The 18,632-nt window shown below is 51.4% G+C and overlaps 1 protein-coding gene across 6 annotated transcripts in view; it reads right to left on the reverse strand.

The window, feature by feature from the left end:
* Positions 1-18,632, reverse strand: part of CUX1 (cut like homeobox 1) — a 470,900-nt gene that overhangs the window by 65,905 nt on the left and 386,363 nt on the right. For 2 of the 6 annotated variants that reach the window (XM_030932796.1, XM_030932797.1), the window contains exons 15-20: positions 17,430-18,101; positions 15,885-15,950; positions 14,574-14,675; positions 12,547-13,391; positions 10,155-10,320; positions 9,541-9,597 (exon numbers count right to left, since the gene is read on the reverse strand). The exons of 3 other annotated variants lie outside the window; for them this stretch is intronic. In XM_030932796.1, the coding sequence (XP_030788656.1) occupies positions 9,541-9,597; positions 10,155-10,320; positions 12,547-13,391; positions 14,574-14,675; positions 15,885-15,950; positions 17,430-18,101 (1,908 nt within the window). The remainder of the gene's footprint in view (positions 1-9,540; positions 9,598-10,154; positions 10,321-12,546; positions 13,392-14,573; positions 14,676-15,884; positions 15,951-17,429; positions 18,102-18,632) is intronic. One more of the 6 variants, XM_030932801.1, reaches the window with a different exon arrangement.

Consider the following 18,632-nt stretch of genomic DNA (forward strand, 5'->3'; position numbering starts at 1 on the left):
GGCAATGCCATTAAGAAACTCCCCTCCTTATCCTCCCCGGGAGCGGGGCAGGTCCCTCGGGCCAGTCTGCATGGGGCTGGGGCCGGGCTGTTGGCATGGCTCCGGGGGGCCGTGACAGCTGAAAGGCAGGGCTGCCCTGCAGCAGGGACAGGACCTCAAGCCAGTGTGTATAGGTTCGCTGAATTTAGACCAGAAGAGGTTTCAAAGGAGTATGGACACTCCACGCAGCCCAGGCCAGGTGGATTATACATTTTGCAACAGCCAAACCTTGTAAATGTGGCTTCCATGTTGTCACTGATGTGCTGATTCAACTCCCGGACTCAGGCAATCCTCCTGCCTCAGCCTCCTGAGTAGCTAGGACTTCAGGCGCGCACCACCATGCTCAGCTAAATTTTAAATTTCCTGTAGAGATGGGGTCTTGCTATGTTGCTCAGGCTGGTCTCAAATTCCTGGACTCAAGCGATCCTTCCGTCTTGGCCTCCCAAAGTGTTGGGATTACAGGCATCAGCCACTGTGCCTGGCCACCACCTTCTTGATTGGGGCAAATCACCTCTTATCTCTGAGTCTTGGTTTATTCCATCCATAAGAGGAGGGAACCGTTTCCATTTATTATTATTATTATTATTTTTGAGACGAAGTTTTGTTCTTGTTGCCCAGGCTGGAGTGCCACTGTGATGCCATCTCGGCTAACTGCATCCACCTCCGGGTTCAAGTTATTCTCTTGCTTCAGCCTCCTGAGTAGCTGGGAATACAGGCATCCGCCACCACGCCCGGCTAATTTTTTCTGTATTTTAGTAGAAACAGGGTTTTGCCATGTTGGCCAGGCCGGTCTTGAACTCCTGACCTCAGGTGATCCACCTGCCTCATCCTCCCAAAGTGCTGAGATTACAGGCGTGAGCCACTGCGCCTGGCCTCGCTTATTGACTAAGGATTAAGGACATCAGCTCTGTAAGTGACACAGAGTCCATGCCAGCACGTGGACTCCCTTGTTTTATTCCCATCCCCTTTCTGCAATCACCTGAGGGTTTCTAGGCATTTAAGCTTCTTCATTCCTTCCCTAGAATTCAACCACTGAAAACTGAAGTCCTCATTTGCTCCTATGACCTATTTTTGCCTCTTGTACTGAATGCCCAATGTGCTGTAAATTCTGTTTTCTATGGAAAGCCTGAAGGGGAGAGAACGGGATGTGTCTATAAGCCAGGCTGGGCCTGCTGGGCCTTTTCAGAAGGGGAAGCCAGTGAGCACCAGGACGGAGGGTCCAGGGAAAGCGATGGAAAGAACGAGAGTTATGTGACCCCTCAACCTTGCCGGCTGTTTTCAGCTTAGTTGGCCTGGTTCCATACTAGCTTGACCCCAAATGGTCTGAGCAATGACCTAGACCCTACAGTCTTACTCTGGAAGCTCAAGGTTTTGTGTCCACTTTAAGGAATTGGTCAATGAACGGGCAACTTCCAAGGATGGAATAGCATTTTGTAGAAGTTGAGACTTTGGAAAGGCACATGCAGATCACGTCTCAGGGGACTGGGGTGCCAGGAGCACCCGGCACCATCTGCAAGGGACAATCTCCACCAAAGGAGGGGGGAAGATGCGACCAGATTCTGTTTTAAAGACAGACATCTGGCCAGGCGTGGTGGTGCACACTTGTAACCCCAGCACTTTGGGAGGCTGAGGCTGGTGGATCACCTGAGGTCAGGAGTTCGAGACCAGCCTGAGCCACATGGTGAAACCCCGTCTCTACTAAATACAAAAAATTAGTCGGGTGTGGTGGCGCATACCTGTAATCCCAGCTACTTGGGGGCTGAGGTAGGAGAATTGCTTGAACTCGGGAGGCGGAGACTGCAGTGAGCTGAGATTGTGCCACTGCACTCCAGCCTGGGTGACAGAGCGAGACTCCCTCTCACACACGCACACACAAAAAGAGAAAATCCTTCACGTGCTGATGGAGGAAGGTCCCCATGGTGTGTTACTAAGGGAGAAAAGCAACGCACATGGCCTTTTTGAGGCCTGCACGTCCCCCGTCTGTGTGGAATAAATATTTAGATGCACGACTGTCCGGAAGGGCACATGAGAAACTGGGGATGGTGGCAGGGTGGGGGGTTAGGGGGGTGTGAGAGGAGGATGAGGGAGGGCTGGTGACTCATTTCTTAAAAAAATTGTAAGTTTGAATGCTTGCATTTTGTAACTATGGTGCATTTTACTTCTTGGAAAAAATCCTGCAAATCATAATAAAAACAAAAAAGTCAAATAAATTGGTGACTCTGGGCTATGACTTCTCCCCTCTCTTTGGGTGAGGCACAGGGACAAATTCTGCTCTAGGAACAGAGACTTTGGGGGTCGAGTTCTGGCAAAGCAGCCTTCCCCAAGGGGGTGTGATGGGTGGTGCTGGGAGGTGGGACTGCAGGGTGCTGGGGTGGTGCTGGCAGCCTGTGTGGGCCGCCTTGCTCACTTGACAGCAACGTTTGTTGCTTTGAAACAAAACCTAAAGCGGGCTATGGTGTTCAGCACTGGCTGCCTGGGGCGTCTGTGCAGGATCTATGTGTGCAGGGTCCCCAGGCTGGGCTGTCGCAGGAACAAAAGGCCCTCCACATGCCCGTGTTCTCCTGCATAAATGTCACAGGGTGCTGGTTCCAGTAACATGTGGCCAAACCCCATCGTGAATCCCGCAAGCATCTGGAGGGGCTTGGGGAACTGAACGAGCAGGTCATACACAGTGACAAAGGGGCTTTCCCGCAAGGTCTCTGAGTGATCCTGATACGTCACACATCAAGGAACTTCTGAGAAGCGCATGTGCCCTTTCTCCTGTGGCTCTCGGGATGGTCCCCCAGCCCCGTCTCATCAGCTGGGACTTCCCACGCTGCCCCCGCACAGCCTGCCTCACCTGTCTCTGGAAGGGTTCACGGTGGCACAGCCAGTCCTGTTTTATCTTAGCTCCGCCGAGATCAGGTTGAGTTTTTTTTTTTTTTTTTTTGAGATGGAGTTTTGCTCTTGTCGCCCAGCTGGAGTGCAGTGGTGTGATTTTGGCTCACTGCAACCTCTGTCTCCCGGGTTCAAGCGATTCTCCTGCCTCAGCCTCCCAAGTAGCTGGGACTACAGATTTGCCCTGCACCACCACACCCAGCTAATTTTTGTATTTTTACTAGAGATGGGGTTTCGCCATGTTGGCCAGGCTGATCTTAAACTCCTGACCTCAGGTGATCCGCCCGCCTTGGCCTCCCAAAGTGCTGGGATTACAGGTGTGAGCCACTGTGCCTGGCTGAAAAGCTGATTCTTTAATGTCTCCAGCGGAAGAGGTAATCTTTTTTTGCAGGGGGACTGGGTCTCGCTTCATTACCCAGGCTGCAGTGCAGTGGTGCTGTCGTTGCTCACTGCAGTCTCTACCTCCTGGGTTCAAGTGATATTCTTGCCTCAGCCTCCTGAGTAGCAGGGATCACAGGCACGCACCACCACGCCTGGCTTATTTTTATATTTTTAGTAGAAACCGGGTTTCACCAGGTTGGCCAGGCTGGTCTCAAACTTCTGACCTCAAGTGATCCACCCACCTCAGCCTCCCAAAGGGCTAGGATTACAAGTGTGAGCCACTGTGCCTGGCTCCTGCCTGCTTCAGACAGTGCCATGGAATTTCCAGGGGGTGCAATCAGCCCCTCCTGTCCCTATGAACATGCTATCCACATGCTCCCAACACTGAGTGTTAGCCATGAACATGGGAGAGCCAGCTGCTTATCAAGGACACTGCTTTAGAATCTTACAGCAGAGTTGAAAGCTCATGAGCCCTGGACACATGTTCCTGGCTATCTGGTGGGGACCAGCTAAGAGCCATGACCATGACACACATGCACATTCAAAAGGAATGTGGACCTGTCTGCGATAGGGGATCTCCTGGTTGTACAAGGTCATGGACAGCCCACAGCCCCGTGGGCTTCACGTCAAAGAGGGGCACACATCGGACCACCCATGTTAGAGACAGACCACAGCAGCTGTCTTCTCAAAGAGGCAACTGATACTCTGTTGGCTGACTGGGAACAGCAACAGGCAGCAGAGAAGGCTTGGAACCCATCATTTCTAACACGCTGGGAAAGAGCCAGGTATTTCACGATTCAGCCAAGGGCAGGGGACCATCCTTCCACCTGGATAGCCGTAATACACTAGAAGCCAGTGTGAACGCAGACATAACAGCTTGTTAGCCACAGCAGTGAAACGCTCCCACATTAAAATGTTACAAAGTGGCCGGTGTGGAGGCTCACATCAGTAATCCCAGCGCTTTGGGAGGCCAGGAGTTTGAGACCAGCCCTGGCAACAGAGACCCCCTCCTTCTCCAGCTTACTTGGGTATTGGAAATAAAGAATAAAAAAGGCCAGGTGTGGTGACTCACACCTGTAATCCCAGCACTTTGGGAGGCCAAGGTGGGTGGATCACCTGAGGTCAGGAGTTCGAGACCAGCCGCGCCAACATGGCGAAACCCCATTTCTGCTAAAAATACAAAAATCAGCTGGGTGTGGTGGTGGGTGCCTGTAATCCCAGCTACTTGGGAGGCTGAGGAAGGAGAATTGCTTGAACCCAGGAGGTGTAGGTTGCAGTGAGTGGAGATTTGCGCCAGTGCACTCCAGCCCAGGTGACAGAGCGAGACTCTATCTCAAAAAACAAAAACAAAAATAAAAACAAAAAAAACAAAAAAAAAGGAAAGAAAGAATAAAAAAGAGACCCCACTTCTACAAAAAAATTAGCCAGGTGCGGTGGACAGTGTCTGTAAATCCCAGCTATTCAGGAGGCTGAGGAGAGAGGATTGTTTGAGCCTGAGAGGTTGAGGCTGTACTGAGCTGTGATCATGTCACTGCACTCCAGCCTGGGCAACAGAGTGAGTCCCTGTCTATCTATAAAAAATAAACAAAAAAATAGAATAAGATAAATTGCTAAATGGTAAGAAGGCCACACTGAGCCCCTACCTTCTTCTCTATGAACATTTGCTATGGTTAAGTAGTGTGAGGTCCAGGAATGAGGGATGAAGCCTGGAATGACGAACAGACAAAAGAGCCTGCAGAATCAGTCCCCAAGGACCACCTGCAACTCCATCTTGAAATGAAGTTCTCCAAATGAGATCAAAGATGACTCTGGTTATAACTACACCCCCCTTTATACCCCAAGGCGCTGAGCAATTTGCAAGAAGCCAACACAAAAATATTTGTAGAAAGTTAAGACGCACCAGAAAACCTGTGAACAGGTAACTGATCTGAAGATTTGTCTTTTAAAAACCGTTTTTCTTAAAAAGAAGTTACTCATGACCAGCATGGAACCTACCACCTTACGCCTTTTCAAGGTCTCAACAGGGTCTAAGAAAAAGTGGCGGGTCACTAGTGACGCTGCTGCTTAAAAATGGCATCAAATTTTCTTAATGCCCAAGGCCGTCACCCCCATGCTTGGATTCTTACAGGAACATTTAGAACCTGTTGTATCTGCCAAGAGGAAAAAGTAATGATGTGAATGAAACGTCAGTTTCTCTCTTTTTGGCAAATTTGGCGCCTAAGTCATTAAGGAAAATGGAGGGACAGACAGGGCAACAGAGCCCGGCAGGAAGACGCTGACGGGAGCTCTTCAGTGAGGAAAAGAAAACAGACTCCTGGGCCAGCAGCTTGCTGTTCAGATGGGCGAGGCCACTCTAGCGCAGGGCACCTGATCGCCATGGTAACCGAGCACAGAGCACAGAGCCATCCGCCCCCACGGACTCTGCTGTAAGCCTCCCTTACTGCAGGGCTGTGGCTGGCTGAGCAAGTTGTCCAAAGTCCCTGCCTACCTGGGAGGGAAAACCAACCGCCAGTCCATCTTGGAGGCCCAGAATCTCAAGCACTGAGCGTTTCTCACTGACTTTCAGGAAGAAGCCAAGACGGGCTTGCAATGACCTTCCTGCAGACACTGGTTCTACCACGGTGAGCTACTCAAGGCAGACAAGGCATCTTCTGGGTCTGTGGGCCTCTTAAAGATTCTGGGGTAGCCATGGGAAGAACAGGGAATCAGAATCTTGCAGCAATCTTAGGACAGAGGCTCACTCCCCTGCTTCAGGGAAGCTTCTGCAGAGACACTGTCAAGGAAGATTCTAGAGTCTCTCATGTCACTCATCCTAAGGATTTACTAAAAACCACTGTTAGAAAGCAATTCTATTTTTCTAAATTAAATTCCATATACTGGGTGGGGCACAGTGGCTCAGGCCTATAATCCCAGCACTTTGGGAAGCTGAGGTGGGTGGATCGCCAGGTGTGGTGGCACGCACCTGTAGTCCCAGCTACTTGGGAGGCTGAGGCAGGAGAATCGCTTGAACTCAGGAGGCAGAGGTTGCAGTGAGCTGAGATTGTGCCACTGGGCTCTAGCCTGGGCGACAGAGTGAGACTCCAACACACACACACACACACACACACACACACACACACACACACACACACACACATATACTCCGTATACTGCAAACATAGCTTTAAAAAATTTTATTATTATTATTATTATTATTATTATTATTTCGAGACAGGGTCTCCCTTTGTCATCCAGCCTGGAGTGCAGTGGTGTGATCTTGGCTTACTCCAGCCTCGACCTCCCGGGCTCAAGCAATCCTCCTGCCTCAGTCCCCCAAGTAGCTGGAACTACAGGTGCGTGCCACCACACCTGGCTAATTTTGCATTTTTTGTAGAGATGGGGTTTCACCATGTTGCCCAGGCTGGTCTTGAACTCCTAAGTTCAGGCGACCTGTCTACTTTGACTTCGCAAAGTGCTAGGATTACAGATGTGAGCCACCGTGTGAAACTCCCTTGAAAAGTAACCTCTGATAGTAAAGATTCAGATAAGGAAAGCCATATGATAATCTCTTTTCTTTCTGGCAAAGCCCTCCTAGTCTTCCTGGTCCAGATAAATATTTTTACTTAGCCATCATTACGCTACACAATTTTTAAAAATTTTCCTGGCCAGGCACGGTAGCTCATGCCTGTAATCCCAGCACTTTGGGAAGCTGAGGTGGAGGAAATCACCTGAGGTCAGGGGTTCGAGACTGGCCTGGCCAACATGGTGAAACTCTGTCACTACTAAAACTGCAAAAATTAGCTGGGCGTGGTAGTGGGTACCTGTATTCCCAGCTACTCGGAAGGCTGAGGCAGGAGAATCACTTGAAACTGGGGGGTGGAGGTTGCAGTGAGCTGAGATTGCATCACTGCACCCCAGCCTGGGTAACAGAGAGAGACTCTGTCTCAAAAAAAAAAAAAAAAAAAAAAAAAAAATTCCTGCAATATAAGAAATCTTTTTCCATTTTTTTCTTCCCTAGTCACCATGATTTTTGCTTCTGCTGCTGGCTTTCCTATGACTTCAGGGTGTTGGGTTGGTGATTTGTGCTTCACCTCCCCTCTTGCTGGAACGACATGGAAGAGGGGTGGGGGAGATACATCCATTTGGTGCCTCTTCACAAAAACCACTGGCAACTTCCATACCCTGTTCCGTTTCATCCAGGGGCTCATTGCCTTTTTCTCTCTCCTGCTTCCAATCTGTGAAACTGCCCAGGAGTCTTAACTGACTTTATTCTATAAAGTCAATTGATATCGTACAAATATCATTGACATTCCTCTTAGAGCCTAGTGTGTTTTTCTTAGGTTTGACATGTGACTGTTGTAGGAACGTTCCAGCACAGTGCTGATGATCTGTTACGATACAAAGTAAAACGTCATTCTTCTAGGATTTGTTCCGTCACGGAGAAATTGCTTCTGGCATCCATCGTTAGGAGGGCTGGCACCGAGGGAGACTTCCTGTTTTATGTAGGACAAGGGGTTTTTTGTTTTTTTTGTTTTTGAGATGGAGTCTCACTCTGTCACCCAGGCCGGAGTGCAGTGGTATGATCTCAGCTCACTGCAACCTCCACCTCCCGGGTTCAAGCAACGTTGCCTCGGCCTCCCGAGTATCTGGGATTACAGGCTCCCACCACCACACCCAGCTAATTTTTTTGTAGTTTTAGTAGAGACAGGGTTTCACCACATTGGCCAGGCTGGTCTTAAATTCCTGACCTCAGGTGATGCACCCGCCTCGGCCTCCCAAACTGTTGGGATTACAGGCGTGAGCCACTGCACCCGGTCTAACGAGGGGTTTTGATCTAGAAAACATTAGTCACTTTCTGCCAAGTTCAGTCCTGCCTCAATGGACTCAAATACTCTCATGAGTTTAAAGAAGGCCAACTTCCCGTTAGAGCAGGGGGTCAAGGCTAACTTTCCATGCAGACGTCCGTAAAACTCCAGCACAAACAGCTACATCCATTATTTCCCCTCAAGTATTCTGAACCGAGCCAGTGCTGGATTAGTTCTTGGTACTTTCTAATTAAATTGGCCAAGCCAGAATGAGTGATCCCTTCTTCCGATGGACGCCCGCTCTACCTAGATGTCCAGCCAAGAAGACCCACGGCGCGGTGAGATGCAGCCTCCTGACCCCCACGTTGGTCAGAATCAAACACGGAAAACACGCAGAACTCTCAACTGGGGACTGAGATGCCACCGAGGCACTCCGGCTGCATCTGTTTGAGGGTTTGGGCTCTTGCAGAAGCAGCAGCCACTGCCACACAGCTGTTCCCCATGCTACACATATTCCCCCTCGTGGAGCTTGCGGCAAGCTGGCGGACTTCGTGCTCCTGTTAGCTTTGTTTGTGTTTTCAATGAATCAATGGGATATGGAGACGAATCAACATGTTTAGAAAAATACGGAAAGGGAAAAAGAGGACCAGCTCACAGTGCTGGCTGTTCCTAAAAGCTGGCTGTAAAAAGCTCAGCTCCAAGTGTGGGATCGGCGCACGAGATGGGAGGCGGGGGGCGCAGGAGGGAGCCTAGGAGCCGTAGCCATAGGTCAGACTCAACGGGCTGTGTCCAGGCACCGTGTGGCAAAGAGAACAAGTCTGGTTGGAGACCTCGAGGCTGTGAAATGCAGACAGAAAGGAGCCCGAGCTTCTCAGCCTGCAGCCACCACCCTCCACTACCACCTGCTCCCAGGCTCTGATCTCAGTCCCCAGCTCTCCATCCGTTCACACCTGAGCTGTCTTCAGGGGTTTCCTGGCCATTTCCTTTCTGCTACCCTACCTTTCCCACTGTTCAAGCTCCAAGCTCCCCATTTTCCTGTTCAGAGGCTGCCTAGATGTCTTCTGGTTAGACAAGAAGTCCCCTGACACGACCACGCCAGGAGAGGGACGTGTGCCCGTACTTTGTCCCTTCCTATCAGACAGTAAGCCCCCTGAGTGGGGAATCTGTCTCTGACTTAGACCCCAGCCCTGAACACAAGGCTCTAGGCCGATGAAGGATGACAGTGGGTGTGCAAACCTTGGCAGGGTCCCTCCGTGCACTGTCGGCTCGCTCTCCATTAGAAACTGACACAGAGAGGGACACAGAGAGGGACCCTGTTTGCAGGCAGGATGCCATAATTCAGCTCCCCAAATCCAGAATGTGGGGTTCCTTGGAGTCTCCCCGGGACAGACCAGAGCACGGGACAACAGAAAAGGCAGTGAGACATTTCATGTAAAAGCAACAGAAATTGGCTGCTTACCTGAGCTCACACAGCCCTGCTGCAGCGGGTCCTGGAGCGACGTCACAGAGTGGAGGACTGAAGTAGAAAAAGGTTATAATTAAAGGAAGGAACGCGGCCCAGGGCTTAAAGCTTCCTAAATGCATGTGGCAAGGCCCAGGGAAGCTTCCCACTCCTCCTGGGGAGGGGCGAGCACGGGGACCCGCGGGCCAGGAAGGTGCTGCTGTTGCAAAGCCAGGCCCCCGGGCTGGGAGAAGGTGAAAGGTTTTGCCTGTGACATCTCCCACTTTAGTACCCTTGGCTGACTTTCTTTCCTGAATCCCTGATTCAGCTACTTGACTTTTACCTGTATTTATGTATAAACAGCATTTTTAAAATTGGTAACTCATTTTCTGCTGCTTATAAAATTAGGCACGATCTTCTCTCCTAAACACTAAAGTCAGTCCCACGGCGACAGGTGGTGGAGGAAGGGGATGGTTCTGTCCCCCAGCACCAGCCCATGGTGGGGAGTGTGGCTGGCCGCCTCCTGGGGTGGAGTTCCCTCCTCCCTCTCTGCATAGCCCAGGTGGGGCTGCTGTGACCAGGTCCTTGCTACAGTGGGGGCAGCCCCTCTCCTCTGGCAGGACCCCTGTTACCTGGCCCTTGTTGCTGGCCCTGGACGGGTAGAACACCCTGGCCTAGCTCGCCATTCAGCCAGAGCTGCATCCGGATGAAGGGTTCTCGGCCTTTCTGCGTCAGCTTGCTCCATGGCTTCGGTCGGGACAGCATGTCGCTGACGCTGCCCTGGGACAGGCCCAGCACCTGGAGTGGCACCAAACACACATGGCCATCAGCGCCGGGGTATTAGCCTGACGCCACAGACACTGCTGCAATGCACACGCAACACACAGAGGGTGTGTCTAGGGCTGACTTCTGAGCACAGAACCGCAGCCTGGTGGCAGTGACAGGTTGTGGGCAGGGAATAAACATTTAAAGATCAATGGTAGGCTGAGACCCCAGCACAGGAGGACTTTCGGGCAAGCCATGGTTACAGCCACAGCTCTTAGCTCCCAGGAAGGGAAGAGGGTCTCATCCCAGGGTCTTGATCCTGCCAAGACAACAGGCCTGTCACCCTGACACCCTGCAGAGGTGTGTACAAGCACCTTGCTCTTCACCTGGTGGCACTGGGAAAGGCTAAGGTGCCAGGGACAAGACCCCTCCAGAGGTGGGGCAGTGGGTGCCAGTGGGACCCGGGAAGCTGGTGTCCTCTGCAAACATAGAGCCAGGCTGGCATTTAGAAAGGTCTGCTTGCTCTGATCGCATCCTGATCAAAGGTGAGGGCCCAGAGGTGAGCTGGTGGGACCCGGGGAGCCGGCCTGGGAGTGACAGTCCGCCGCAGATGATCGCTGAGTTGCGTGTACACACCCGAGTTTTCTGATGCTCCCATATGGCCATACATATGTATAGGCACAAACACCCCCCACAGGACACAGATGCCGCCCTGGGATATTTAGGGGCTGCATCCGATCACTCTTTTGAAAAGTTCTCAAGTTCCAGAATAAAACTGCACTCACGGGCCAAACAAGTTCAGTGCTATTAAGTCTCTGCTAAATTTAAGGCATGAGCACGAATGTCTATTTCCATGTTCTCAAATGGTATTTTTACAACACTGATCTAGAAATCTCAAGGGGCTTGAAATACTCATCCTCATTTCTAGTTCCCCCCTTCACCTTTTGCAAAATCAGGGCAAAGTTCGCCATCGGACACCACTCGGATTTACAGCACAGCATATGGCAAACACGGAGTGGAAGGCGGGGCGGGGAGTGCGGGGACGGCACCAGGCAGGGACCCTGGCTTGGCAAGCAGGGGAGGGAGGTTTGTACCCTGCTGATCAGCCACGTGCTCCCTCAGGAAGGGCACCTTCCTTTTAGGGGAGAGGGGTGCTTCTCGTTCTATTCAGCACTCCATTATTTAATCTAAATTTAATCTAAAATGGTAGGGGTTTGGGAGGCCAAGGCAGGCAGATCACTTGAGGTCAGGAGTTCAAGCCCAGCCTGGCCAACATGGTGAAACCTCGACTCTACTAAAAATACAAAAATTAGCTGGGCGTGGTGGTGGGCTCTCGTAGTCCCAGCTATGCGGGAGGCTAAAACAGGAGAATCGCTTGAACCGGGAGAATCGCTTGAACCCAGGAGGCAGAGGTCGCAGTGAGCCGAGATAGCATCGCTGCACTCTAGCATGGGCAACAGAGTGAGACTCCATCTCAAAAAATAAATAAATAAAATGATACTAGGACATGATGTTTATTTTAGATTTGGCAGGTGTGGTTAACCCTCATTCTCCTGAATCCCAGTGACCAGGAAAGTGCCAAGAACAGAAAGCCCTAGAAGCTCGTCCATGCATGATTACACTTTCCTGAGCCAGGGAAGGATGATGGGGAAACACAGGCCACCCTGCTTGGGCCATCCTCGAGCTGTGTGTCCCTGGGCAGGTTGCTTGACCTCTCTGACTGAACAATATCCAACAGTTACACAGAAAGGAACAATGATGCTCTCTGCAGCTTTTTCTAGTAAGTCCCTTTTGGCTCTCTGCGTACCGGTGGTCCCTCTACGTGATCAGATCAGATCTTTTTTAGCCAAAGAAACTTGCAGGGGTGCCTCTCGGCTTCCCCCTTGGCAGCAAAAGCTGGATGTGAACTAGGCTGCTGGCCGCTTGGGGCAAGTAGTTAAGGTCCCCAAGCCTTGATGTCCTTCCTGGTCAAATGGGGATTTTATCGTCTCCTTTCCAGCGTAACTGAGAGGTTGAAAGGGCAGCACGCAGGTGAGAGGCCGAGCCCAGAACCTGGCTGCAGTCGGGGCTCGACAAATGGGATCAGGGGCTGGAATGTTTACCAGCCGCACCTTGGAAGTCTGGGCGCAGAGAGGATGCCTTATGCTCTGCTCTTGGGTGAATTGAAATGGGTGAGGGCCACAGACTCTGGAATAGATACTTGGTCCTCAGCAAGGAGAAGAGACGGGAGAACCAAAGCCTCAAGATCAGATCCCTTACCTTCTCCCCGAAGATTCTCTGGCAGATGCCGTTCTTGGCCAGCTTCTCCTTAACCTGCCGGGTGAGCTCGATGGTGTCCACCTCCTGGTACATGTAGACCTCGTACTGCTCAGGGGTCAGCGGGGGGACCGAGGGCTTGGTGGGCTTGGACATGGGCACGATCGGGGAGGATGGCAGGGGGCTGTTCTGCGGCGTCTCGCTGCGGCTGGCCCCGGTCAGACTCAGCTCTGAGCTCTGGGAGTATGGGGACTCGGCGCTGGGCCACTCCTTCCAGTACTCTGATGACGAGGGTCCCTGGAACTGGCTGCGCTCGGCCCGAGGCTGGCTGCCACCTCCGCTGCCACCGCTGCCCTTCTCTTTCCCGCCGCCCGTTTCCTCGGCCTTGGCCTCCTCGGAGGAGGCGGCGTTTCTTCTCTCTGGCTGCACCGCGCTCCACCAGTGGTCCTTCCAGGCACCGCTGCGGCCCACTTCGTTTTTCACCTGTCTCAGGACTCCTTGTGCACAATCGGCCGCTCCCTGGGGGTCCAGCCCGGGGGCGTCCTGGGCCTCCTTTTTGAGGGCCGGGGGGTTTGGCAGAGCAGAGGCGCCAGCCTCGGGAGCTGCGGAGGGCTTCTTCAGGGAGATGGCGAGAGGCGGGTAGCTGGACACGGTGGGCATGGGTGAGGTGGACAGAAGCTTGGGGGTGAGGATGGTGATGTCACTCTGGGACAGCGGTGCCTGCTTTAAGGCAGGGTCGAGGGCGGCCTGCTGGGCCTCCATCTCCCGACGGGCTTGCTGCAGGATGGAGCGGATGGCGTCATCGGAGTTCCCGCTGCCAGATGCGGAGGAAGGCTGGGCCGGCTCTGCTGCATGGAGAAACAGGGGTGAGAGTGTGGCAGGGCGGCCCCCTTCAGCTGGGGACATGCTTCTCATCCTAACTTGACCTACTGCAAAGTGTGGGTTATTTGGGAGAACCACACCGTCTATTTCCCCAGCATGGCCCCCGTCAGTGAAACATTCAGGCATCTTGTCTGAACCAAGGACCAGGGCCTGATACTGCAGCTTCATGACCTGGTGGCCTTTGGTACACACAGATGTAGAGGGTAACAAAGGGGGTGTCAGTGAAAGTGCTCCCTGATGTGCCCTCCTGGGGCTCCTTTCCCCGAGGATTTTTTTTTTTTTTTAGAGACAGGATCTCGCTCTGTTGCCCAGGCTGGAGTGCAGTGGCATGATCATGGCTCACTGTAACCTCTACCTCCCTGGCTCAAGCAATCCTCCCAGCTCAACCTCCCAAGTAGCTGGGACCACAGGTGCATGCCACCATGCCTGGCTAGTGTTTTAAGAGACAAGGTGTCTCACTATGTTGCATAGGCTGGTCTTAAACTCCTGAACTCAAGCCATCCTCCCCCATCAGCTTCCCAAAATGCCAGGATTATAGGTGTGAGCCACCGCACATGGCCTTTGATAATTTTTATACTTAGTATTCATTTTCCTGTGCTATATTCTGAAATGCAAGTAGTTCTGTCAAAGTTGAGGAGCGTAATTTCCATGAATAATTGCAACTAGGGGCCAGGTGTGGTGGCTCATGCCTGTAATCCCAGCACTGTGGGAGGCCGAGGTGGGTGGATCACTGTAGGTCAGGAGTTCGAGACCAGCCTGGCCAACATGGTGAAACCCCGTCTCTACTAAAAAACACAAAAATTAGTGGGCATGGTGGCACATGTCTATAGTCCCAGCTACTTGGGAGGCTGAGGCACGAGAACAGCTTAAAACTGGGAAGCAGAGGTTGCAGTGAGCTGAGATTGTGCCACTGCACTCCAGCCTGGGCAACACAGCGAGACTGCATCTCAAAAAAAAGAAAAAGGTAACTATTAGGCAAATACAGATCACACAGACAGACCTGCTTCTCTCTACGTGCCTAAATGCTTGAGAACAGGCGTTCATTATTGTTTAAAAAAAAAAAAAGTTAATTACTGCTGACCAGAGCACTCATGACAATTCTCTTAATTAAGTCTGGAAGATAGTGGGTGAAGAAATGGAAGCTGTACCAGTTTTCTGCACTTGGAGCTCCCGCTTGGCTTGCTCTAGGATGGACTTGATGGCTTCATCAGAGCCAGTCTCCGAGGCTCGGATCCGGGTGGTGATGTTACCTGTGGGGAGAAGTTGCGCCAATGACATCAAACCCAAACCTCGGACAAAAAGCAGCGCTGCGCGAAGACGTCATTCTGATATATAGCCCCGGGTGGGGGCTGGTGACACAAGGAGGCAGATGTGGCCTCCCAGTGGCCTGCGTTTGCTGTGAGTGCAACTTCACAGTGATACCGGGCAGGAGGGATTTCCTGCTCAGTTGACCTTACGGTCAATGTTACTCTGCCAGAGCCGGACACCACCCGTGGGTTAGTACCCTGGAGAACCGATCATTTAATCTATATATATAAAAGGTGAGTGATTAAAAGGCAATGTTTCTCATGAGTCACTTAGAAGCAACTGCTGTGGCTTGGGACTGACTCTCCTCGGGGTTAGATGTTTATTGGAGGCTCATGTCCCACACAGGATAAATGGGAAAGGAGGGCGGAGGGTTTGAGGCTGATTGTCTATCAATCATTCAGAGGCACAGGGTGAAGAAAGACAGACTTAACTTAAAAAAATTGTTTGCTTCTATGATCACATAATGTCTTTTTAAAATTTACAAATGAGGAAAGGAGCCTGCAGAAATTCCTAAGGGGCGAGGATGGATTCTTTCGGCCACACGGTGATGTTTGTGCAGGCAAATGTGCAGACGAAATGAAGTTACTATGGCCCGGGGGCCGGCCCCAGCTCTTTCGGGAAGCTGCCCGGATAGTTTAATTTCGTACTACCTTCCTAAATAGGAACCACTGCATTCAAAACAAGTATACCACCATTTAAAAACAAGTATGCCACCGGGACGATTTGGGATGCGTTCGTTCCGTAGGACCTTGAGTGTATTTCCGAGTTAAAAATACAAGGAAGCAGCAGTATTTAATTTGATGGGGTCACCTGACTTTTCTCAGAGCAACCACTGTTATTTTTTCAACTGCGTCTGAGAAAAATGGGGGACCGGGTAATTAGGATCCGAAGTGGGCTGCGATTCAGACTCGGGGGGGCTTAGCTTAGTGATGCCTCTTCTCACCTCTGCCTGCGCTTGGGAAAGGGCAGGCAGCTTGGGAGGAGGGGGCTGGGTATGCTTGAACCCGTGCCTTGTTTTATACTTACTAGCTGTTTTTCCATCAGGTTCCAGGCCAGAATCACACTGCACAGTTTTAACCCAAATACACAGCTAAGGACATGCTGCTTCCCTAGGTGACTGACTGCAAAGAAAACACCTGCCTGCAACATACCTTCAGACCCATTTCTTCGTTTCGGTACTTCCTGAAATAGTCTGTTCAGGCTCTGGCCTGGATTCTCTGTTGAAAAACAAGTGTGGTAAGAACAAAACAATCAGGGGAATGGTGGTGTTGACGATATGGGCTGTGTGACATGAAATCTGAGCCGCCTGTCGCTAAAGAAAGGGCTCAGGGCTGCCTGTGCAACTCGGGAGTTTCTAGAATCTTCTGAGAGGCCCTTCCCTGGCTGACTGGCCCGCAGAGGCCGTGACTCTGCTGCAAAAGGAGATGGGGGAAATCTAAGTAGCGACCTACGGCATCAAGGCCAGGGAGGCCCACGGGAGGGAGGACTGCCTTGAAGGAGGATCACCCACCAGCCCCCAGAACAAAGCTCACATTAATCATCCAAAGACATTCAATTTCGGTTAACATCCTCATAAAACACTGCATGTTCTTGGTGCAAATTGATGCTGTTCAAAACATCTCCCTGCTCTGTTTGAGTCTAAGTTTCAGGGTGTTTCAAATATGTCTGATGAAATGACCTCTCTGTAGCTCTGTTGATGTGGCACATTGATCCCCTGGTCTTAAAAGGGAGAAGGAACTTTCTTTCTTGTTTTTTTTTTATTTGAGGCAGGTTCTCACTCTGTTGCCCAGGCTGGAGTGCAGTGGCTCAATCATGGCTCACTGCAGCCTCCACCTCCTGGGCTCAAGTCATCCTCTTGCCTTAGCCTCTCAGGTAGCTGGGACCACAGGTACACACCACCACGCCTGGCTAATCTTTTGATTTTTTTGTAGATCAAAAGATTACAAAATCTATATTGCCCAGGCTGGTCTTGAACTCCCGGACTCAAGCCATCTGTCCACCTCAGCCTCCCAAACTGCTGGGATTATGGGCATGAGCTACCATGCCCCGCTAGGATTTTTGAAATTATTAATACGACTGACATTTTATCTTTTTATGGAGGGTAGGGTAGAAAGGGTGCTTAAATAAAATTTTTTGTGTATTTTACTCAAGCCAGGCCTGTTTTACTCATAATGCTAAACAAATCACTAATGGACCATGAACAATGTAAGGAAAGTGGCCACGGGACACGCCCTCTTTTGCGGGGTGGGAAGATGGGGGGTGTCATCTGTGACGTGTTCTCCCTACAGAACCAGCTCCGCACAAGGATCAAGCCCAGTCAACATGGTGTTATGGGGCTGGAGGGGACGCAAGGGCTCCTCCCAAAAGTGAGACCAGCACCCAAGGCCAATTAGACCCATGGCCACTAAGCATACCGAGACGCTATACATCATGTAATACGATCTATAGTATTGATATACTACAGGGTTTCCTAAGTATGGAGTGCTGAGTGCATTTGAAAGGCCAGATCTCCCAAATCTAACAGCCTTAACTCATGCCGGGCCACCCTTGAGCTCTGGACGTAGCAGAAGTAAAGAGAACTTTACCTGATGTGATGCACAATGTTTCATCTCACACACACACACACGCATGCACACACACATGTGCAACTCTGTGACGGGCTCACACGCTGGCGCCACCCAACGCCAGTCTCTCACCTCTTTGTCTGCCTTGGATGCTACGGAGGGCCAGGATGTTCTGCTCATCGGAGAGGAACTGTTTCATCTTGTGAAATGGCTCCTTGCCGCGAACAGTCAGTTTATTCCATGGCTTGGGTCGAGCTAGAATCTCGCTCACGGACCCTTGAGACAGTCCCAACACATAATGTCCAAAAATACGTTGTCCGATATTGTGCTTAATGAGCTGCTCTTTGACCTGCCGGGCGATTTCTGCAGTGTCCATCTCCTCGCCCTCGGAGACGCTCCCAGCACTTTCTGACTGGCTGGGGGATGGGGCCATGCCATTGACATCTGGGCTTTGTTGTAATGGACTTTGGGAAGATATGGAGTTTGTGCTGTATGGACCTGTTGAAAAAATCATGCTTGTGCTTCCGGCTTCCTGCATAGCCTTGGAGTAGAAGGACTGCATTAGCTGCCGCTGGAGAAGAGAGTTTAGTGCAAATTTTCCTGTAGAAGCCAGGGGTAGGCTGGGGCTTGCCAGGGATGAGCTGAAAAAGTCTTGACTTAACCCCGCTGGTGAGAACTGGTGTGTACCATTAGTATTGGAAGCCTGCTCCCCCGGGTTGCGGGGCAACTGAGAAGGAGGGGGGGCCGGCAAAGATCCCGGGCGCCGACTTTCAGGCTGGTCTTTCCCTTTCCTCCTGGCTGACCCTACAAGGAAGGGCAAACAGAATGCATTATGGGGGATTCCAAAGGGGGAAAAAAAAACCAAGACCAAAATGCAAAAGTTTGCCCCCGCAAAAGGGAAAACAAAAAAAAGTGCAGGTTTTTTTTTTTTTACAAGGGCCAATGAGGTGGGTTGGTTTGTTTTCCGATTAAATTTGTAAGTCAGCCAAACGAGGCTTCCCAAAACAAGCAACATGCATTCATGTTTGCGCCTTTCTTGTACGTTGCAGCCTGGAGAGTCCCCTTCACAAAGATTCAAACTCCTAGCGTGACAAGGAGCCGGTGACACACACAGGGAAGAGTTGACGGGTCACGGGCCTCTTACTGGGCCCGCTGGCCCCGGCCGGAGGAGCAGCAAACACTGACATTTTAGGACCAATGGATTCGCTCGCACCTCTTGCTCTGAGGTGGACGCACGGTACCAAGCCCCCTCGATGTGGAGGCGCGCGCCCGTTTTGAGAATGCAATACCATCGGAGCCGGAGACACCTGTACGCGTTTTACCAGCTGCCCAAAT

Source organism: Rhinopithecus roxellana, chromosome 6, assembly GCF_007565055.1.
Source record: "Rhinopithecus roxellana isolate Shanxi Qingling chromosome 6, ASM756505v1, whole genome shotgun sequence".
NCBI lineage: Eukaryota > Metazoa > Chordata > Mammalia > Primates > Cercopithecidae > Rhinopithecus > Rhinopithecus roxellana.